This window comes from Panulirus ornatus, chromosome 55 (assembly GCF_036320965.1).
Source record: "Panulirus ornatus isolate Po-2019 chromosome 55, ASM3632096v1, whole genome shotgun sequence".
NCBI classification, from domain to species: domain Eukaryota; kingdom Metazoa; phylum Arthropoda; class Malacostraca; order Decapoda; family Palinuridae; genus Panulirus; species Panulirus ornatus.
Window position 1 is genome coordinate 37,432,747 of NC_092278.1, and position 24,527 is coordinate 37,457,273.

The 24,527-nt window shown below is 42.8% G+C and overlaps 1 protein-coding gene across 3 annotated transcripts in view; it reads right to left on the bottom strand.

The window, feature by feature from the left end:
• The window catches only part of Fnta (farnesyl transferase alpha), a 92,130-nt gene extending 70,203 nt beyond the window's left edge, over positions 1–21,927 (bottom strand). The window contains exons 1-5 of one of the 3 annotated variants that reach the window (XM_071693478.1): positions 21,824–21,927; positions 3,126–3,264; positions 2,184–2,292; positions 806–1,271; positions 458–596 (exon numbers count right to left, since the gene is read on the bottom strand). In XM_071693478.1, coding sequence (XP_071549579.1) covers positions 458–596; positions 806–1,271; positions 2,184–2,292; positions 3,126–3,264 — 853 coding nt within the window. In that variant the 5' untranslated portion in view covers positions 21,824–21,927. Of the gene's footprint in view, positions 1–457; positions 597–805; positions 1,272–2,183; positions 2,293–3,125; positions 3,265–10,063; positions 10,130–21,823 lie in introns of those variants that run through there. The other 2 variants (XM_071693479.1, XM_071693483.1) reach the window with 2 other exon arrangements.
• Positions 21,928–24,527: the final 2,600 nt, after the last annotated feature.

Below are 24,527 nucleotides of genomic sequence, written 5' to 3' on the forward strand. Positions count from 1 at the left end.
GGTGTCCCTAATGCTTAAGGAATTTTGCCCTTGCGCGCGTGAAATGCTAAAAACTAGACAACAGAACTGCCTTAATAAACAACCGCTCGTTAGTGAAACTATGCCCACTTTTTAGTGAGGCTCCTGAGTGTAATTCCTTAAAAGCTAACTCGACCTATCTCGTGCATGATCAGGTCCGATGCATACTCAATTGTAGCACGCAGCCTAGTCCGCTTCCCATCGATGTACGCTAAACATTCGAGAAGACACGATAAGCACCCTTAACAGCTGTTTCTCAAAAGATGACAAAACAATGCACGTCAGTGATGCAAGGCGTCAACTGTAACAAACCAAAATCGAAGTTATCCTGTTCTTTTTTTTTCCAGACAGCCGTAGAGCTCTGGATTTTTTTTTTTTTTTTAACATTTTACTATAATCTTCAGAAATAGGAGGGTGGATAGAGAGAGGAATGACTCACCAGCAGCGCTGATCCTACACATCTGACGCAGCTCGTCGAAGGCAGTGCCTAGAGGGCATACGAAGAGGAGTTTGCTGTTGTTGCATTGGACGTACACGTTGCAGTACGAGGGGTGCTGCACGTACTGGGGGGTGCAAGACTGCAAAGTGCACACCAAACTCACATTAGCTCTTATATTACGTCGATATAGGTGACTTTCAACCATATTCATTGAAAGTCAGTTCGTCTGACAGCATTGCTAATATTGTTAACATTCATTTTCCATATAAATACATCCGTCGGGAAGTATGTGACATTATCAGCAAATAACGCTATAGCGATACAGGAGGCCCCTGAATAATAAGTTACCTGAGTGGTAGGAGCGTCCGTGGTGGGTGTGACCGGGGACGGAGTCGAGGTTTCTGTTACCGTTGTGTTTGGCACATTTACCACCTGCCCGGGGAGCTCTGTGACGCCCACCTCCGCCTCACCACCTTCAGCAGGAGGTTCAGTGGTCGACGGAGCTGGAAGGTCGGTGGTCGGTGGAACTGAAAATTCGGTGGTCGGTGGAACTGAAAATTCGGTGGTCGGTGGAACTGAAAATTCGGTGGTTGGCGGAACTGAAAATAAGGTGGTTGGCTTGATTGGGGCTACGGTGGATTGATCTGGGGTACGGTCGGTTGGCTGGGTGGAGGAGTCAGGTGTGGCGGTGGGGACAGATCTGTTGCAGTTGCCGGGGACGCATGTGCTGGCGCCGGCAGTAAAAACGTTGCCGGTGGGACACTCAAACACGTAGCGGCTGAAGTAGTTCCCCGTCTCCAAGTAATCCACGCACCTGGCGGGAAGTTCATGTTCAGATACACCTCGGGGTGAGCCAGCCAAGCCACAGCTTCCCAACACATCATGCCACGAGGAAACAAGGATACAACTCAGCAGTGTATCACAGGATGAGATAGCCATGCAGTACACCACAGGATGAAAGAGCCAGGCTACGGCTCAATAGCATATGGCAGGATGAGAAAGCCAAGCAGTGCACCTTAGGATGAAAAAGCCTAGTACACCATTGGATGAGAAAGCCAAGCAGTAGACCATAGGATGAGTATGCCAAGTAGTACACCATTGGATGAGAAAGCCAAGCAGTCCACCACAGGTTGATAAAGCCAGGGCACAGTTCAATAGTATATCACGGGATCAGAAACCCACGCCGCAGTTCAGTGGTATGTCATAGGATGAAAGAAGCCACGGGTCAACGCTGAATTAAGTTGGAGGCAGCCATAAATTCCAGCATTATAGAACCAAGACCGTAGCTGGACGTGTTACATGATAAACTGAGAGAGTAAAGCCATAGCTTAGCCATACTGCACGAGCCGGAGCGTAGATACAGCTCAGTCGCATGTCATAAGAGGAAGGAGTCATGCTACAGAGCATCAGTGATTAACAGGTGATGGTTGGTTAGTGATGTGACAAAGCGATGGTTCTGTGTCCAGCTGAAAACGCTGCAACAGAGTTAAGACTTGGTAATAAGCTAAAAGGACGGGTAAGTAGGAAGACCCTGGAACAGTTAGTGAGGTGCTTATAGAAGTCGTGGGCGGGGCAGGAAGACCTACTTGTAGAACCTGGAGCAGTTTGGTGGGGGGGGGGGGGTGCTGGTAGAAATTATGGGGAAAAGTAGGAAAACCTACCTGCAGAACCTGGAGCAGTTTGGTGGGATGCTGGTAGAAAACATGGGGAAAGTAGGAAGACCTACCTGTAGAACCTGGAGCAGTTGGTAGGATGCTGGTAGAAACCGGCAGCAGGACACGGTAAACTGCCTTCCCGGCCCCGTAACACCACCGTCACCGGTCGCAGCTGCTGTGCTGCAGCACACAAACACAAATGCATTATGATAGATATCATTAACTTTGAAAAATCACCTGTAACGGGAATGTTACAAACATCAGCACAAAATTAAAATGATTAATCATGTCTAAACAAAACTGAAGTTTTAAGCAAATATTTGAGCTTTGTAAACATTACTGAAATATATCATTAAAATCTAAATTATGAGCATTATTGAAATGGAGGCCCCATTAAAATTACTGAAAACAAACAATATACAATCTTAAAACTGATGCTAATAAACATCACCAACACTAAAGCAAACATCAAAGCTTGCTGTTTTAAACATTACTAAAACTGAATGAGAAAAATTATAACAACAGTGCTATATGCATTCTTAAAAATAGTTTTATAAATACTATTACAACAAACATTATTAGGATTATCAAAACAAGGTAAACATTATTACGACAAATCTCAAACATTACTAATACCCGTTACAAACGCTATTCAAACTCAAATGTTACAAACATTACTATAACACCTTATATATAATAATAAAGCCAAAGAATTATAGACCAAACGAAAACTGGAATTTAATAATACTAAAACTAAAACATTACAAACATTAACAAACCATTACCAACAGCAAAACTCTAAACACAACTGACACATGCACTGTAAACTTTACTGAAACTAAAATATCGTAAATAATAAACACAATACACATTGCTGAAATACACACCGAATACAATAACAAAAGTGAAAACATGTTAATCATGGAAACAATGAAAACGTAACTATGACGTATTATAACAAATTAAAAATACTACCGACAAAACTGCAAAAACTGAAGCATAATGAATATTACTTAGTAGGGAGACGGGCGTGTGGAATATGGTGGGTGCCTGGCGAAATACAGGCGAGTAGAAGAACGTGGGTGTGTGCAGAACGGTGGAGCAGCCCACCAACACTGCAACGGTCGCCAGGAGGAAAGCGTCACGCAGCATCTACAAAGACCAAGCAATGTGATGGTGATATTACTGCCATGTTTGAAGGAAATATAAAACAACTCAGTTATATGTTCACAAACAGCTTGTGTCCCTATATCCAGCAGCTCAGCAGAGAAAGCCATCACTCGGTAGGCTACACTGATGGCAACAACGGTTGCCCATGGCGTGACTGGGGCACATAAACTGTGGAATTACGAGGCGTTGCTAAAAATGCTTCGTATCCACTTCCACATTCAATGGGCAGAGAGCATAAACTGAGGTAGGTGAGGGGATGGGCCGGGGACATCAGTTGGGGACGGGGTTTAGGACATCAACCGGGGTCAAGGCTAAAAGGCAGGCGTTACCAGGGGGTTGGGGTGGAGGTGTCACCTGAGAACTGAAGATGTTCAGTAACAAGCATTTCTCCCAGCTGTCTACTAAGGACACGTATGCCACTAATACTAAAAATCCAACTTCCTACACCTCGTACGTACTACATGTCAACTTAATCTTACTCTCTTTTCTTGACTACACATCACAAAAAATACACATTACCCTCACATTTACAAATGTTCGAGTAGCAATTGAGTATAAAAATGGCAGACAGTTGACATCTAAAAAACTAATGAATGCTGGAAATAAAAGATATTAACATTTATCATGGCACGAAATAACATTTAAGTATTAATTGGTTTCCTCTTGTCCTGACAAAACAGGCCGGCAAAATTCATTACGGTATTCAAAAGCTGCACACCCCAGCTCACCGCTCCAACGTCAACAACACAATATGCCCGGCACGTAGCCACAGTTTTTACGGCTAGTTACACTGTGATGTGTTGGTGGTGGTGGTGGTGGTGGTGGTAGCGGAGGCAATGACGCTGATGGTGGTGGTGGTGTAGGTGGTGCAGAATGTGGTGGTGGCGATTACGTCTGGTACTGAGATGGTAGCGATACTGCTGCATGTGGCTGACGATAGTGGTGATGTTCTTGGAGGAGTAAGCGGTAATACTGGCGATCATGTGATACCATCTACATGATTCGGGGAGAGAGTTTTACATTCATGTTGCCCTATCTCTTAACACTATATGTACGCACCATGTCTTAATGTATGTGGGCACGCACAAACACACCCCCTAGCCTATGGGTGATGATCGTGGTGTTCCTGTTGGCAGTAAAGACTGGAATTGGTCGTAGTGGTTGGGTAGTGGTGGTGGTTGTTTCTGCTTTTTAAGTGGTTATGGTAGCAGTGGTAATGATAGCTATGGCTGTAGCGATATGGTGGTGATGGGTGTACTGGTGATGGTTGCTATGGTTACAGTGAGTGTTTTGGAGACAAGTTCTGGCTGCGACGTGGGTGATTATGGTGTTGGAGGTGATGGTTGTAATAATACTGGCTGATGTGGTTGTTATATTGTTAGATCTATTTGTAGGGTTGATGGGGATCGTGGTAATGGTGACCGCATGGTTGTGGTGATGGCCATGGTAGCAGTGGTTCAGGTGTTGGGGATGGTTGTAGATTTACTGATTATGAAAGTGATGATGTTTGGGGAGGTGATGAATGTGATGTTGGTAGTGTTGCTGGTTTTGAAGTGTTATTTATGACTGTGTAGTGAGGGTGATGAATGGGTAGCGATGATGTTTTGATGACTGCACTAAAAATAAAAATGGTTGGGGACTATGGCAGTGATGGTGGTTGTACTTATATTCATGAGGATGGTGCTGTTGGCTTCGGTTATCATGGGGGTGGTTGTGCCACGCATTTTGCGAATTTATGGTCTCAATCGTTTTGAATGATGCCGCAGAATGTCAATACGACTGGTTTATATATATATATATATATATATATATATATATATATATATATATATATATATATATATATATACACACACACACACACATATATATATATATATATATATATATATATATATATATATATATATAATATATTTTTTTTTTATTTACGGTTTGTCATTAATCCATATATAAAGCGAGTATGAACGTAATTACTAAAGGCAAAATACACTGAATTTTCTATTTTTGCTCAATACAAAAATAAAGAATCATTAATTAAATCGCAACACTCCATGTTTCCCACACTGGAAATCATAACGGATAATTTGCACCCCAAATTTTATTCCTGATGTGACTTTTAGCCCCGATTATACTTCATATTTTAATTGCTCTAATTATGATTAACATGCAAATTTCCATCATCAACAGCAAATAATTTCAAGGATTTATGTGTGATTTTCCTATTTCAATGATGGTGTTTGTGTGTTGTGAGTGGTCTGTGCCACCCTTGGCAATGCTTCCATCAACATTGGCTTCCGACATCCATCCATCCCCCCAACCTCTGTCACTCTGCCCTACACAACACCTATCCTAGCGCTACAAAATTCAATAGCAAACTGTCTCAAATCCCAGGCACGTTACTTGTATGCATTTCCTTCATGGAACGATCTTTCCAATTTCGTACGGTGATGGATCGATCACACCGTCTCTCCTAAAGCTGGCATTACCCCAGGAACAACTGCACTGAGTGATAGGTTCTCAATTTTAGTAACTAAATAAGAAACATTAATCCCCGATATATTCACTTGTTCACCGATTCCAGTTATACATTTAAACAAGATTTGCTTACATTTTTCACTAACTCTGATTTCTTTCCATCTTTTCCACGAGTGATCCTAATTGAGAAATATTGCACTCAAGTTTTACAGTTTCTTCATACAAATATCTAATTTCTTTCTCGTACACGTCCGCTACTTCCCCCGTGAGAGGTATCGTCCGGAAGGCATCTGAGCCTTGCAGAAAAAGAAATTTACATCTATCTATTTACCTATCTGTATATATATATATATATATATATATATATATATATATATATATATATATATATATAATGTGTGTGTGTGTGTGCTTATTTAGCTCTTTCCTCTGTTCCTTTGGAAAGTCGTACAAGAGGGGAGAATTTCCCCGCTCCCGGAAGCCACTCTTACTCGCCTTTTAAAACACGCAGTAGATATGTTCTCGGTTTTGTTTTGTTTTTATCTCCAGGGATAATTTATATACTTAATCGGTTCAATTCACCAAGAACAACTCTCGTCTCGGCTGACGTGTCCAAGAGTTGTCGTCTCAAATGCCGTTCAGACTAACCATCGTCTCTGGTTCACCTCACAAAAGATCAGCGAGTGAGGAGTAACGTTGAAACACGTCTGAGCGACAATCACAGTATCAACGGGATTACGGAGGAAGTAAAGCTTTACGTAACTCCGCTACGAAACATACGATGCAGACATGATACCTGACACGGAGAGTCAGCAATTTCACCAAAGGCTGGACCATACTACCATGAATGATAACACCAGCGGCCAGGCTTACTCCAATTCTTAACCTCTTGAGCGCGATGGTACGACTCTCAGGGTCGTCGTACCCAATAGTTTTGCCATTGGGCTCAAGGGTCGTACATTCATGCCAAGGGTGAAATTACTAATCTGTAAAGTAGGATCGGGATTCTCCCCCTCCCCCTCCAACACACACACACACACACACACACACACACACCATAAACGTAAAAGTTTCGATCAGGTTAGAGTAAATTACGTTTCGTAAAGTTACGGAAGAATACCATGCTCGCGACATTTGTCTTCTTTACCGACTGGTGCTGTGTAAAACGCAGTGAACGGAACCCTCTGCCTTAAACTCAGACAGACGACGTGGCCAGCAGATGAGGTACTGTTGCAATAATGGAGTGTGGTAGGTGGTGCTGCGTTTGGAGTGGAGGTTGAGCGACGTAGCTCAGTGGGAGCCTAGCTCGCCTGGGGTGTATATACACATTCCTCCTACCGTCCGTCCCTAACATCCTGCCCACACTTTTTCCCCATTTCCCCCACTAGTCACGACTCCGGCCATGCTCACCATCTCCCCCCGTTGGGGAAGCACCTATGACCAGCGCCAGAGGACGGTCTTCAAGGGTAATGGTAGTCATTAGTGGCGCCTGAGGCGGTGCTCCACCTCTGCCAAGGTAATTACTCTTAGCCTCTCCAGGTAGTTTTTGTCTAGCCTCGGCCACTGCACCATTATCTGCGAGTTTCCTTGTCTCGGCGACCATTTTCAACCGTATTCTTATTCGATCGAGTTCTATGCTTTTATCACTACGTAAGTACATCACTTTGATACTAGTCTCCTTTTAGTGTGGATTTCTATATATTGCATTCATTTTCATCAGCTTTGTTCGTATGTGCTGTATGCGCTCAGTGGCCTACTTGTGGCATTACCTGTTGTATTTTCCTGTACTTGTACTCATGACATGGCAGTTTAATGTGTGCAGGTGGCAGCTGTATAACTCTTACCTAATACAGTATATATATGCCTACTTATTAATCCCTAGAGCACGACGACACAAATTTTCAGCCAGACAGCAAGACCTTTTGGGTATGATGTAATTTTTAATCTGATTCTAATTGCTTATCACCCATAACGGGTGGTTGTGATAAGTCTTTTGACTGCTCCTGCACCTTGTTGAGCATGAGCTGATATACTGTTGTACCATGTAAATGATGTACCACTGTATCAGTTTCTGTTCACGTGTAAATGATGTAACACTATATCAGTTTGTGTTCAAAAAAACATAACAATAATAAAGGCTTTCGTATAGCAGCAGCTGGCAAGTTGGGGAGAGCGTAGTGTGCGGAGGTGCTACAACCCGGTGTGCAATTACTCCTGCTATCAGGCCAGATATAACAGGGAACGAGCTCTTTACCTAAGGAATGCAAGTAAAAAAAAAAAAAAAAATAGCCTTAAGCGACGACGGGTAATTATAAGATACGTCTAGAATGACTTATGATCCGGGATGCACTGTTCCAGCGAGGGAGCAACTCTCTGCACTGCTAAGCAGAACAAAAAGTGACAGTTCTAGTGTATTTTTAAGATATACGAGATGAAGCCGCCGGCTCCAGTGCACTTAAGATACAAAAGCCTTCATTACGGCATGGTGGGACGGCTGGCTAGCTGGGGGCCTACCAGTGTGACCACTTGAGCAAAAGATGTTAACACCCTTGGATATGACAGCCAGGTGTTTGACCTGACCATCACACCCATACGTACCGTGCCGTTGTGCTTAGGTTGTCATAAATATTCACCGGGGATTCAACCGAACCGTGTGCCTCCGGCGGTTATGTAAACGACAGCAGCTGACGCAGAGGGAGAACTCTGGGGGCCACCAACACCAGCAAGTGACCCGGTCACGCCTGTGGCGGCGGCGGTGGTCACCTCCGGGATCAACACACCAGCAAGTGACCCCGCCCGGCCTCGGAGCTGGGATGCCTGTCATCCTCCACTGGGCACGAGCCTCTCCTAATCAACCAATTATTAAACAATCTTCTTTTTTTTTCCCGTGCTTGGTGACACTAGCTATGCTAAGTAGGATGTCCAAAACCTGTTGCTGAGACACAGAGTGATTACCGCATGACTGGAGCAGCCAGGCATGCAAATCCAACAGACTTTTACAATTCCTTGCGCATGATGACACCACACCACGAGGGCGATGACCAACCTTTTAACCTAGCGCCTGAAGGGTCAGGTCATCGCACCCATGGGTCGTACCGTCGTGGTCAAGAGGTCAATAAGAGTCCCTGGGGTAGCCATACATCATGGGGAAATCGGGTGAGGGGTGACGATCGGACCCAGGACGCCGTGGGCCTGGCATTGCAAGGGTCGTCCTTAGGGATATACGTATCACGTGCACAAAGCCTGACGTGCCTGTGTATCTGGAGGAGGGAGGGGGGTGGGGAGGTATCAATTTGTGGTCCTGCAATCTGTGGATGTCAAGAAAGAGTTGAGCAAAAAGAGGTGTGCCGAATCAACCTTCTTAAGCCAACTTCAAAACTCGACCCACTTGCCCCACGCCGCAATGTTGGTTCAATTTCCCTCCTCTGTTGGCATTACCTTGGTTTTTGCTCCCGACATCTGGCTGCTTGTGTGCCCCTACCACAAGCTAGGTCACACAATACTCGGCAAACCGCTGCGTCACATGATTACTGTGCTGCTGTTGACAACTCAAGGGTGGGCTGTTCTGATTAAGGTATAAATCCTTACACCTCAAAGCTCTGGAACTCTCTACCCTCTTATGTCTTTCCCCAGTAACTATGACCTGGCACACTTTAAAGTACAGTTTTTTCACTTGCTCGAGTATTCGTAAATACTTTTCTTTGTCTCTTCTTTTTCCCTCTCATTAACCCCTCGATACTTTCATTAAGGCCCGACCCCGATGTGGACTTTTGTCGGTAATTGGAGCCTCCAACAGAGAGAGAGAGAGAGAGAGAGAGAGAGAGAGAGAGAGATAATAGTAGCTAGTTGCATGGCCTGCAGAGCTGGGTCACACTGGCGTTTCCCTGACTACAATTCCTTTACATAATGCCTGAATGGACCATCCCACGCTACGTAAACCATTCATCACTGAATGCATTCATTCACGGATTCACTTTTGTAGTTCCCCTGAAAATATACGGGAAGACGTCTCCACTGAGGAGAGTGATGGTAAATACTTCTCAACGACCTATCATCATCAACTGTTTCTCTGCCCTACGCGAGCCAAGACCGTCATATTGTAACGCCCCTCATAAGGAACCCACCTCCAGAGCTCTAAGCCCTGCGCTGTTTTGATTTTGTCCTTACGAGGAACCTGGAACATTATCCATCCCTCCGCCATACCCATCAAAACACTCTCTCTCCCCCACCGACTGCCACATGTATTCTACCAGGCCCTCGGCTGGGGCAGCGCTGTGGCCCTCACCTCAGGTGGAGGTCTTACCTTGACCGGAGCGTCCAGAAGACTGAAGAGCAGCGGCGGAGCTCTTTCTCTCAAGGCCAGAAGTTCGCCCACGAATCTAGTAAGGGTAATTCTCGTCTCAGTGACCATACTTTCCAATCAACCCACTGACTCTCGGCTGTAAGGGCGAAACTGGCCCCGTCCAGGACGGAGGATGTGGTCTATGACCATGTCGTCACGTGATAGAATGGATTCCCATTAGATTCGTGTTCAGGAATTCAATTCCTTCTTAATATGGTTGTTGCACCCGGTACCTACACACAGCCTGGGGTCTGAAGGCTGGACACGAGAGACATGATAAACTCCCTTGCCGAGGGCTGTATTCGTTATTTTTTTCCCCCTCCCATCATGAATAGAATGACCGGCCTTGAACCCTGGCACCTGGAGCGTTCTTACGGTGCCAGGAGCGAGGTCAACCCCCCCCCCCCCTCGTCCTTCCCGACGCATCACCCCACCAGGTCGTCAACCTCCACACAGCCCGGGAAACACCTGCCAACTCGTACTCCTTGTCTTAACGACCCACACAACTGTCGAGCTGATAATCCGTCGACACTAAAGAATGTTCAGCTCATACAGCCTTCCAGACTTGCACATGAACTTAAGCAGCTGAGCCAAACCTGCAACACAGACTACCCAAACACTCATTTATCTGCACACACACACACACACACACACACACGACCGTGCACACCACTCCACCCGCACTTGTGTACACAGCTCGGAAAACTTTCATGCATACATACCTACTGACCCAGGCACCTATTGACTGGCACGCTTGTCCACCCACATATCTACTGACCCAGGCACCTGTTGATTGGCACACCTGACGTCCATCCACACACCTGCTGACCCAGGCACCTGTTGACAAACACACCTGATCGTCACACACACACACACACACACACACCTGTTGATCCAGACACCTGTCAACTGGCACATCTATCGTCAACCCAAACACCAACTGACCCAACCACTTGTTGATTCGCACATCTGCCTTCCAGCCACACACCTGCTGATCCAGGCACATGTGGCTGTATTTTTGCAGGTAACCCACTCACTCTCTCGCGTTGACACCTATATCTTCACCCAACCATGCATCTCCAGACTTGTTGATCTAAACATCTATTAACCTGCATAACTGCTCACGTACATATCTGTGAATACGTGTACTCTCATCCATGCACGTAATGATTTAAAAACCTACTGACCAACATACCCGTCCCCCCCCCCCCTAAAAAGAACTCCCCCCTACACCTAAACAACGCACTAGCTGAGTCGTACATCAACTGACCTACAGCGTTGACTCCTAGAGGAGAGAGAGAGAGAGAGAGAGAGAGAGAGAGAGAGAGAGAGAGAGAGAGAGAGAGAGCTGGCATATTTGCCATCATCAGTTCAAAGCCTTTTATGAAGAAAAAAAAAATTGAGAATGAAGAGAAAAAATTAATGTATCAAACGAATTCTCTTGGTAAAGTAAAATCAACAGCTAAAGTTAAAGCAAACTGGTCCCCTTTTGGTTACGACAGTCGACCAGGGATATCGCTCATCTCTTCCAACCAAACGAATATCATATGTTTGACGAGAAATTTTTTCTAAGTTATTTTAAACCAAGTATGCATTATGCTCAGTTTGTTGTTCAGCACACTGCTTCAACTTGATTTAATTATACCAGGTGAAAAGATTTAACCTCTTTTATTCTTCTATAACTGAAAGAAGACTCAATTTTTTTCTTATAATCACTTTGATTCCCGATGATTCTTCAACAAATCTCCGCTTCATCGCATGTGATAAGAAGAATCCGATTTTCTTTTTTCCTTTTTTCCCCCTCAGCTTCTAGCAAGACGTACTACGTAGGCACGACCCTCTATGGGCGTGATGGCCCGAGGCCCTACATACCCAAGGGTCGTAACCGCTGGGCTTAATAGCTGCACCGACCTGCGCAAGGGTATGGACGACGTCTCGAGATGACGCGGCAACCGTCCCAGCAACCCCTAGCCCACCCTGCGCGCGCCGCCACCACACAAACACACTGATGGCTTATCAGTTCGAAGACCCAAGTTCCACCCCCGCGGAGACAGACGGTTGTAACACTTGAGAAGGACCTGAGGCTCGGCTGGAGGGGAGGGGGAGAGGAGAACGTGAGACTTGTGTTAGATGAGAGAGATTTGAGAACCTGTACAGACTCTGAGGTGAACGGCACATAAAGGGGGGGATAAGGAGGTGGCAGGTGGGATGTGAGTGACGTGGGAGATGGGTGAGACCTAAAGAGTGTGATGGGGAGACATAAGGGATGTGAGGAGGGCGTAAGAGATGGTGAGACATAAGGGATGCGAGGGGTGTGGGGGAGAGATGGTGAGACATAAAGGGTGTGATGGGGACGTGGGAGATGGTGAGACATAAAGGGCGTGATGGGGGCGTGGGAGATGGTGAGAAATAAAGGGCGTGATGGGGACGTGGGAGATGGTGAGACATAAAGGGCGTGATGGAGGCGTGGGAGATGGTGAGACATTAAGGGCGTGATGAGGGCGTGGGACACGGTGAAACATAAGGATTGTGGGAAATGGTGAGACGAGATGGGGGGGGGGGGGTGTTGTGCGTGGGAACGAGAGGGAATTTACGACCTTACTGCACCTGTCAAACAAGACCAAAAGTGCAGACGACTCACAATAAGAATAAACACCTGCTGGTCAAGCTGGTACCATCATACGGGTGTTGAACCCCCCGGCTTAAGCAAAGACACGGACGCACTGTTGGTGCTCGCTGCGCCGCACGATAAATGATGTACGAACTGGCGAGTGACAAGGCCTGTTGTGCCTGGTGACTGGCGAAAACCGCGCACCTCCCCTGACACGCCTTCCTCATTGTTCTGAGACACGGCGCCGCAGGTACACAAGGTCGTGACTCTTAAGTAACGCTCGAGGAGGTCAGAGTTAGTCGACAGCTTCAAGGCAGTAAATGGACGGTCTGTTGCACGGGGGGGACCATGCAACTACAGCTGACTGTAATGAATTGCTTTCCCTCGAGCGATGTTTCAATACACGGGGATCGTCCACATTATGCATTCACATCTGGTCGTACTGTCCGTGTTGCAGCGGGCTCCACGTCCATACCCGAGCCACGATGCAGGGTGTGGCCCGAATGACTGATCGTCCATCACTACAGTTGTCGGTGTAGTCATGAGCGGGAGTATCTCATGAGCAGGTACCTGTCAACTTCAGGGATCTCATGAGTATGGGAAACCAAGTGTGTGTTCTTCAGTTCTTGGTTATGTGACTCTCTCCCATGAGAAGAATGGGGTTGCGAGGCACAGGAGGAGGCCAGCCGGACATTCCCCATTCTTCTGCAGCAAAGAGGTAGCGGCCAACATCGTCCAACGAGGAGCCGCAGGCAGGCTGAGGCCGCCCCGCCCCAAACCCGTGATCCCCCCAACCAACAGAACCTGTTCCCCTGCCACCATACCTGACCACGCATGAAAATTATGGGGCCTTCTCTCAGGGATGGAGTGGGATAGAAAAAAAGATATAAAAGGTTTGTTATCCCAGCCATCTGTGTACAGCTGACTCGCAGGGACGAAAATCCCCTTCTGTTTGCTGCCGAGTAGTTTCTGCGGCTTCTAGAATCGCCTTTTTTTTTTTTTTTGCTGGCTTCAAGGCAAACCCGAGCCGGCTATTAAACGAGGCAATGAGGTGAAACAAGTGTTCATCGCACCAGCCTAGCCTCGACTTCAAGGAAAATTGAGGCTGGGACGCAGCGCTTCCCCTTGGAAACTTAGTAAAGCAGTTGGAGGTTTGCGACCACAACCAGCTACGGTGAGGCACCACCTCAGGCTGGGTTAGCAACTCCTGACCACTTCGTCTCATGTTATAATCAACGTGGGTTATCCGTATGCCATCATGGTTGCGATAACGTGCTAATTTCGGTAGGAGGTGCCCGGGGCTGATAACGGTATTTGTGAAGCAACCACGGCTCCTCCAGAAAAGTGACCTGCATACGCTGCCGTGCACTGCTGATGAACGCACACAAACAATAATATGCGTACACAGGCGCTCGCTTGTTGTATCATTTTTTTTTTTCCGAGAGTAGAAAGTTGCTTTGTAGTGTGTCACAGACACGCACGAAAACCCAAATTTTCATAATCTTTCGAATGGTAATTCATGTCATGTAGTCTGCCCATTACCGCTTTTTTCAGAAACCAATCGGAGTCACGTCAAATTCCCTCGTCTTTCAACCCCCAAAAATAAAACCCCTTCCAGATTCATGAATTCCGATAAGCCTATCTCCCTCCACTCAACAATTCAATATGAGATATTCGCTGCACTTCCTCCAGCCACTTTGCGCCTAGGCTTGGTAGGCTGTAGGCGTCACTTCACATCGTCTTCACGCATCAGCACCAAGCCATCTGATGGACCAGCTTCAAAGCAACGTTTCACATTCGGTTTTAATGAGTGCTTTATTGTAAATTTAAATATAGTACAACATTTGTTAAAATAATGTACTACTGTGTTTGATGTGTGTACCTGCACCCCTTTACTCTGGCTTAAAGTTGAGATTCTCAGACCGCCGCTAATCCGTTACGGTTATATCGAATTGTGTGTGTGTGTGTGTGTGTGTGTGTGTTTGGGGGGGGGGTCCTCCCCTGGAACTACAGAGCACACGATAAACTCAGGTCATAATAATCATTTATACATCTTTACCATTTTCATCCCCATGAAATAATGACTCCTGTCTCACAGATCTATAGGCTAGTTACTGGTGAAACTTCATACTAGTGGTCAGTGAAACTTTAATAACCGGTGAAACTTTATACTTGTGACCAGTGAAGCAACCATGTCAGTTGCACTACCTGACTAAAACAAGGGCATCAGTATATAATAATGAAATTTTCTCAAAGGAAGCATATCAATTTGTTTCGTCTAACAAAACTCCCATGACTTCCGGTATCAGTCGTTCTATATTATCAAATATAAATCGACTGTTGTTCAAAAACAGTCGCCAGCCTCGTTATCAACTTACTTCTCTGCTGCAGCTGTATCTAATTTTATAAATATCTGACTAGTATCAGTGATTTAATTCAACTCTCAGTCACCTCCCCACCAAACAAACAAAAAAAAAAGAAAAAAGTTTATTCTTTAAAGATACACATTGTTCTTATGAACCACACGATACGCGCCCGAGATGTCATATGCAACAGCCTAGCGACAATACTTCGAAGTTCCAACAATGTGTAATTCATGTATATAACAGTCTACAATATAGGATACTGCAATGCATGACTGAATAATAGCATATGTATATTTTTCCCATCTCTAGCTCGTGTGCGGTGGTCTGAATGCCCAGCATTTCGATGTGGTGTGGCCTCTAACTATTCGTCAGACATCTTACTATATTTGCCTCATACTAAACGCATATATTTCATGACCAAATCTACTGCAAAAAGTTGGGTGGTTCGTCCCATCCCTTGTCACCCTACAGATCATGTCAGGTGCACTGTACAATTAGGAATTTTTTCATAAAATTACTTGAATATGGTAAAAGTTTATGCTCAGGGCACGAATCTTTAATAGCACACCACAAAAGTGAAGTATGATTGGTGCTCCGTACCGTTTGTAAGTTAACTACTGCCAGCTCTACCGTAGCATAAGCGACGAGGATTGGGGTAAAAATTCACACTAAATCGAGCATTTTTTTCTTTTTTGTCAACTGGACAATCTGGTACCTTAGTGGCAGAAATCTGAAATGATTGTCAATTCCATGTATTTACTAGGTTACCGGACTCAGCCTGCATGAGGTTACACCTCGAGTGAAAAGTCATTTTGGCGAGGCTGTCATTGGAAGAGTAGAGTCCTCAAAGAATTCCTCACTCCAAAGGAGTTATGCATCAGTAACGTCATCACTAACAGAACCATATGAAAGTGGACTGATTAATTTCTGGAGTGGCTTACATAATCATTGTGTGGCCGCTGGCAACTCCCTCGAGGGTTGGCCGTTTTGATCATTTTTTCTTTTCCTGTACCTCGAAACTTTGAACTCTCTTTTCATGTCTTCCTCAACAACTATGACCTGGCACATTTTAAACGAAGTTTTTCACTTCCTCGTAAGATTCATAAATACTTTATCGTGACTTTTCTTTTTCCCTTTTCTAATGCTCCCTATATTTCACTTTAGGCCTGGCCTTGATATAGACTTTCACTAGGGCCTTAAACAAAATTGACATTTTAGTTTTTCTTTTACGTTTGTAATTTACAGTTACAGATCCGTGCACTATTATTGAGCATAAACTTTTACTTCTTTTTCAAGTTACTGTATGATCAAAATATTTTCCTTACTAGGATCAACGTTGAAGAAAATCACAATTACAATCACAGTCCCTAATTCTGGCAACTCTAGGTAGAGTCATACTCGCAGATTTATCTCAGATTCTCAAACTGGCCCGGGCGGCCAGTAACCATCCTACGGATACCCAGTCATGTAGGTATAATGGGGAACACGATCGCAGATGGCTTTGCTAAGAGTGACTCCACTAAGTCTACACTTGACTTCGCAGTCCCAAATCCGCCGCAAACTGACAGGCAGCCAGCCATCCCGTCTGTCGCCGAGCCCACCTGGTAAAGATACCATTCACAGACATTCTGCCCTCTTTTATGTCCATGGAAAAGGTTCGAGGAAAAAGGATGTAAGCGCAACATGGATCATATTAGATACGAGTTCGCTTGGGAGTATGCTTAGTGTCCCAACTCTCACAACAGGTGCGCCTATACATTATGTGAGAGATCCGATAGCCATGGCCTCAGCCACGTCTTACCGTGTCCATAAATGCAACACTTCCGTGACTGCTGCTGGATGGACCACCACTACCATTCCGCGGCCCAGGTGGAAACCTAATATTACTCCCCACACTACTCACGTCATACGTAATGCTGAAGCTGTTCTGAAGGAATCTCCACCTTTGCTCACAAAACGCTCTTAAGTACATTTAGTGTTGACCCGAGACGTACAAAAACTAACAAAAAATGACGTAGTGCATGAGGGGTGAAACAAAATTTAGCAAATCACATCTCTACAGTTTCAACGCCTGGAAATATATTTTTTTTTTCATTACTAGAAATATTCCTTCATTAAAATCCAGAAAATTCAGGAAGCTTTGGAGATCCCCTTTATATGTTATGTAGATTTTGCGTATACATAAGCTATTAATGTTTCACATTGACAGAGGTCAAGAGAAAGGTGCAAGAGGTGAAAAAAAGGGCAAATGAGAGTTGGGGTGAGAGAGTATCATTAAATTTTAGGGAGAATAAAAAGATGTTCTGGAAGGAGGTAAATAAAGTGCGTAAGACAAGGGAGCAAATGGGAACTTCAGTGAAGGGCGCAAATGGGGAGGTGATAGCAAGTAGTGGTGATGTGAGAAGGAGATGGAGTGAGTATTTTGAAGGTTTGTTGAATGTGTTTGATGATAGAGTGGCAGATATAGGGTGTTTTGGTCGAGGTGGTGTGCAAAGTGAGAGGGTTAGGGAAAATGATTTGGTAAACAGAGAAGAGGTAGTAAAAGCTTTGCGGAAGATGAAAGCCGGCAAGGCAGCAGGTTTGGATGGTATTGCAGTGGAATTTATTAAAAAAGGGGGTGACTGTATTGTGGACTGGTTGGTAAGGTTATTTAATGTATGTATGACTCATGGTGAGGTGCCTGAGGATTGGCGGAATGCGTGCATAGTGCCATTGTACAAAGGCAAAGGGGATAAGAGTGAGTGCTCAAATTACAGAGGTATAAGTTTGTTGAGTATTCCTGGTAAATTATATGGGAGGGTATTGATTGAGAGGGTGAAGGTATGTACAGATCATCAGATTGGGGAAGAGCAGTGTGGTTTCAGAAGTGGTAGAGGATGTGTGGATCAGGTGTTTGCTTTGAAGAATGTATGTGAGAAATACTTAGAAAAGCAAATGGATTTGTATGTAGCATTTATGGATCTGGAGAAGGCATATGATAGAGTTGATAGAGATGCTCTGTGGAAGGTATTAAGAATATATGGTGTGGGAGGCAAGTTGTTAGAAGCAGTGAAAAGTTTTTATCGAGGATGTAAGGCATGTGTACGTGTAGGAAGAGAGGAAAGTGACTGGTTCTCAGTGAATGTAGGTTTGCGGCAGGGGTGTGTGATGTCTCCATGGTTGTTTAATTTGTTTATGGATGGGGTTGTTAGGGAGGTGAATGCAAGAGTTTTGGAAAGAGGGGCAAGTATGAAGTCTGTTGGGGATGAGAGAGCTTGGGAAGTGAGTCAGTTGTTGTTCGCTGATGATACAGCGCTGGTGGCTGATTCATGTGAGAAACTGCAGAAGCTGGTGACTGAGTTTGGTAAAGTGTGTGAAGAAGAAAGTTAAGAGTAAATGTGAATAAGAGCAAGGTTATTAGGTACAGTAGGGTTGAGGGTCAAGTCAATTGGGAGGTGAGTTTGAATGGAGAAAAACTGGAGGAAGTGAAGTGTTTTAGATATCTGGGAGTGGATCTGGCAGCGGATGGAACCATGGAAGCGGAAGTGGATCATAGGGTGGGGGAGGGGGCGAAAATTCTGGGAGCCTTGAAGAATGTGTGGAAGTCGAGAACATTATCTCGGAAAGCAAAAATGGGTATGTTTGAAGGAATAGTGGTTCCAACAATGTTGTATGGTTGCGAGGCGTGGGCTATGGATAGAGTTGTGCGCAGGAGGATGGATGTGCTGGAAATGAGATGTTTGAGGACAATGTGTGGTGTGAGGTGGTTTGATCGAGTAAGTAACGTAAGGGTAAGAGAGATGTGTGGAAATAAAAAGAGCGTGGTTGAGAGCAGAAGAGGGTGTTTTGAAATGATTTGGGCACATGGAGAGAATGAGTGAGGATAGATTGACCAAGAGGATATATGTGTCGGAGGTGGAGGGAACGAGAAGAGGGAGACCAAATTGGAGGTGGAAAGATGGAGTGAAAAAGATTTTGTGTGATCGGGGCCTGACCATGCAGGAGGGTGAAAGGAGGGCAAGGAATAGAGTGAATTGGAGCGATGTGGTATACCGGGGTTGACGTGCTGTCAGTGGATTGAATCAAGGCATGTGAAGCGTCTGGGGTAAACCATGGAAAGCTGTGTAGGTATGTATATTTGGGTGTGTGGACGTATGTATATACATGTGTATGGGGGTGGGTTGGGCCATTTCTTTCGTCTGTTTCCTTGCGCTACCTCGCAAGCGCGGGAGACAGCGACAAAGCAAAAAAAAAAAAAATAAAAAATATTCTTTGTATATATACTGTAATAAATAATTTTGACACCTACCACATTCATCTGGTAACGTACTGGGGTCACTAGTGAGAGCACTAAGATTACATTCCTTGCTTTCATACGGAATATATTCCATTCCTTACTTTTTGCGGAATAAAGAGTTGAAATTGAATTGAATTCTTGACATTTTCCATCGTGCTCACAAAATGCTACACAGGAAGTACATTTGACCTGTGACGTGCAAAAACTAGCAAGAAGTGATGTACAGTGTATAGAGAAAAACATAATTCAGCATATCATCTATGCAGTTTCCCCAGCCTGGCAAGAAACTTTCCTCTTCTCATTATAAGAAAACACTTAAGTCCAGAAGAACTGGTCACTTTAGTTATGTAACGTCAAACCGCCGCAGCGTTGTCAGCATGATTTCTTGCGACCCTCCGAGTCAGTGACAATGCCTGTACGGTGTACACCCGCTGAGACGCCGCGGACTGGTCAAACCGTTGCCCTCCATCCCTACCCACTCGTCTGCTGCATTATGTCCGCACGAGTCCTCGCTTGAAACCTAACTCAGCTTTCTATTACTATTATCATATATATATATATATATATATATATATATATATATATATATATATATATATATATATACATATATATAATGTAATGCAGGCAAGTCTACGTGAATCAGATAACGATAATGATAATGTTAATGTTATAATGATAATGTTATTTGAGTAATGTGATCATGTTGAGTTTTTGTTAATGTTTCGTTGCGAGAGTAAAGTGTTAACAGATCACCAGAAATTTATAGTGCACGAGATATATTAACAAAAAATAAATCAAACGATTTGGGAAACATTCAAATAATGTCATATTTCAGGTGATATAAACCAGTATGAAGAAAAAGTTTGTGCTTGTGAACTCACGTGAGGGATTATGAAGTGGTGATGCAAAAAAAATTAGTGTAACACGAACTTGTTTGAGTCAGGTTAAAGTTAAGTGCCTCGGGAATGAAAGCCGTTCCAACGGGGAGTACAATCATCAATAGCTTTACTCATAAAATAAGTAATGAGTAATCATTCATTACACAAAATAGTGAGAAAAAAAAGTATTAAGTATAAATATCATTGAAATCTTTATCAGTGTAAAAAAAATGGAAAAAAGAATTGATGAAATTATAAGTGTAATGTTTGGTGTATATAGTGAAAATTTTGTTGCATAAGATCATTGGGAACCGGTGTACATGCAATATGGCCTTTGAAATATATATATACAGTGCTTAAATACAGTGTGAGTACCAGGTGAATTTCTGAAAATGATTCTCTGAGTCTGGTCACACACAAGTCCCAACTTGGGCGGGAGTCCTTTTTTTTTTTTTTTTAACTTAATGTGCCGTTGTCCACATGAAATCTTCATGGACCATATACTTTTCGGCTTTAGGGGATAATGCACTTGAATGTTCCAACTGTACAACATATAATTGCAAGCATTTCTTTTTTGTCACAATGGTAAGTTATGATTCTGTATACATATCTTTGTTGATAGTGTTAAGAAAATTAATGTTATATGCAAGCACTCCTCTCATATAATGGCATTTATTTCATGTATTAACGTTCAAATATGTACGTACATGAGCATACTCCTAAAAATATGATTTATGGAATTTGACTAAGTAAAACGATCACTTACTACGCCCTTGGTACTAAGATGTCTTATTTTTGTGCTCGTAACAACAATAATAGAGTTAATGACTAGTCAGACTGGTGTAACAAACGAAAAATATCAAATAATTTTGATGGAATTCAAATTCAAATAATGACGTAATCGTTGCCATTTCGATGTATTTTACTTATCACTATATTTTTCAAATATACATAAATCTATAATAAACATTATCTACATATCTTCAACTTACTCAAATACGTAATTTATTTTAAATAACATTATGAAGACTACTTTCAAGACAAGGGTTAATAATGCATAAATTTGGATTTTTTAATTGCATAACTGGCAACTGTATATTCTGGAAATTTCCTCTAACTCAAGCCTCAGTCACGAGCGGCCTCCAGGATTCGACCCCTAGTACTTTTTCTAGTGACTTTTTTTTCGTATGGGTCAGAAAATGTCCAAAAGGAAAATCGAAAGTAACTTTACTGCAGGCGGATGATCGATATATTTTGTTATTACAAGAAGGAAAGTATCGCAGATGGATGGATCCAAAACACCAACTGACTAACGACGGTAAGTTGAAATATTCACTCACTTCAACGAAAGAAATATCAGCAACCAACGAATTTCAGAAATAATAAAGACTACTTCGGTTAAAGACTAATTCGGTTAATACGATCTGCAAGGGGAAAATACAAGACGTAAAAAAAATCACATATGGCGAGCAGAACAGGATCACCGAGAGCATCATAAATCTACAAAAACTGAAATCCTTCCTCATGGGTCGACTCAGGAACCCATAGCCCACATAAGAAAATTGTACCATTCTATGAAGAACTTACCAGAATGAAGTTGATGAAAGACTCCAAAGGCGATGTCACACAGGCACTTTTTCCGTGGATTTTCTGGGAAGGCAGAGAAGTTGGTTGGCGGCGGGAAAACAGGAGGCGTGAGGGACGCCAGCGTTATGGAATTTACATCATAATAAATAAGTACCTACTTTTCTCTTGGGTTCTGAGTTACAAAATATATTTCTAAATAACTGTATAAAGGAGCTAGTGTTCATAAAAATGATGATAAATTAATATATGTACCTGGTAGAAAAGGTTGATTGATTGGATATATGTGGTTTAGGCCGACCAAATGACAAGTTCCAATATCAAGGCCATCATTTATGACCTACATCAACCAATCCAAAATCCCTTAACACCTTTTTCAGATGTCAAACATAATTCTAGACCATTTAAACTACCAAAAAAGATACCCTCAATAGAATATGAAATACCCATTATTCTAGGTAACCACTGCACATCGAGAATTTTGACGTAGTTACGATATATTTAATCATTTCCACATGACAAAGCTAAAATTGCTGTATATATATTTTTGTTTCTCTTAGGATTAATTTTAACATCTGCGACAGTATAAACAAAAAATATACATCAAAATTCAGATATTTTTCCATTTATAGGTTCTATTGTATATAGGTTATTCATATCTACATATTAAAAGATGTTTTGCATATCATGATTATTAAACCCATTATTTCGATATTTTGGGGAAGTGAGGGCGAGATCTTAAGTGACCCCCCCCCCCACCTGCCTTATTCTGATATCTTAATTAACATGTGTTGTGTCATTTTTGTAGATATGAATGACAATATTGATATAACATGGGTTTATCTGTGGTAACATTACTACCAGAGGAGGCAGATGACTATCCTGGTTAAAATGTTTGCTCAAGCCAACGTTTCAAAGTTCCCTCCAATCTATAGCTCCACCATACATAAAAGGATAGATTATTTTGGGTATCTAGATTATTTTGGGGGAATGACGAAATTTTGATTTATTTTCATTAATATCTTGGTGAAATACTATAATATCTAGAGACGAAAGATGATTTTGTTATGGAATATATTTTCCGTATACCAAAATATTGCAGACAATTGCCGTCCGGCTTGCGTTGCTCAAGAGCCTTAGTCTTTACCGGAAAGAAGTCTAGTAAATAAGTGAAACAAAATGATTGAAAAAATATTATCCAGACTTCCTGTTGGAAAGCGGCAAGTGCAGCAGTTACAATTATGGTAAGTTTTTGTTAATTGTTTGGGGAAAGTGAGGTTTAGTTAGTAAGGTTAACGTTGGAGAAGCAAAACGTCTCGTTGACCCACATCAGCTGACTGGGTACATATATATATATAGTCACCTTGAAATTTTATGGATGAGACCAAAGCTTATGTTAAAATATACTAGAGGCAGTTCAAGATTTTGAGATGTGGCTATAATTTTAATGTGAATGTAAGTAGATATATTTTGTCCTGTAAGCGTTAAGTCCAAATTGAAAGTGAAATTTGCTGGTCAAGTTCCAATTCAATACCTGGGGGGTGGGGGGGTATAAGAATGGAATGTGAGTGATTTTGGTCATCACAGTATGTTGTTTAGGGAATTGATAGGAGTGGAGAAGTTTGAATTTGTTTACTTTTTATATGAATGCTATAAGTTATATTTATGTGTTGGGTGCATGGGTAAGATTCCTGTGTTGGGTTGCCACTCATCATATTCATAGAATTGGATGAAATTTGAATAATTTCATTACTCTAGATCCATAACATGAATTAGAGCATTGAGTTATGATTTATAATGTACATCAAGGCAGTAGCTTCGTAGTTGGCATTATTGATTTTATCCTCAAAAATTACCCCCAGAGAAAAAACAAAAAACAAAAAACATTGCATTAACCATTAGTAACTATGGGCTGAACATTAGAGAAATTTAAGAGGGTTTCGGACAAGTATTTGCTAAATCCAGTCTATAGTGGCTACTTGGAAGTGGCCTGTAGCTGTTTTTTAAACAGTTTGGTCTACCAACCAACCAACCAACCCAGCTGGACTGTAGTGTTAGAAGACCACCGAAGACTACTCCAGGTATCTTATGGAAGAAAATTCCCAAGAGAGTGGTGTAGTGTATGTTCTTGCATGTTTGTTTTGGAGGGTGTTGAGTAGACAGGGGAGGGCTTGGGCTAGTGATGTGGATGCTCCTTATGTATGGTAATATATGATACTTTTGGGTTTCTTCATACTTGATTTCATTATACACTTAATCACATGACACACTGCTTTCCTTTCCAAGTTTCATTTCCCACTTGCCATATGTAGCATTGAAATACTTTACATGGATGTGTTTCTTTGTACATATATTATGTGTTTTACATATTTTCATATTTGGATCTTTATTTACATGAAAAATTGAAAAATATTTATTTAAGAAATATAAACTCATATAAGTGGAGTTCGGTTGTATTAAGTATATATATATATTATTTCATTTTTCATTATTCGTTCTTGCTGTCTCCTGCGTTAGCGAGGTAGCGCAAGGAAACAGACGAAAGGATGGCCCAACCCACCCTCATACACATGTATATATATACACGTCCACACACGCACATATACATACCTATACATCTCAATGTATATATATATATATATATATATATATATATATATATATATGTGTGTGTGTGTGTGTGTTTACATAATTCATACTGTCTGTC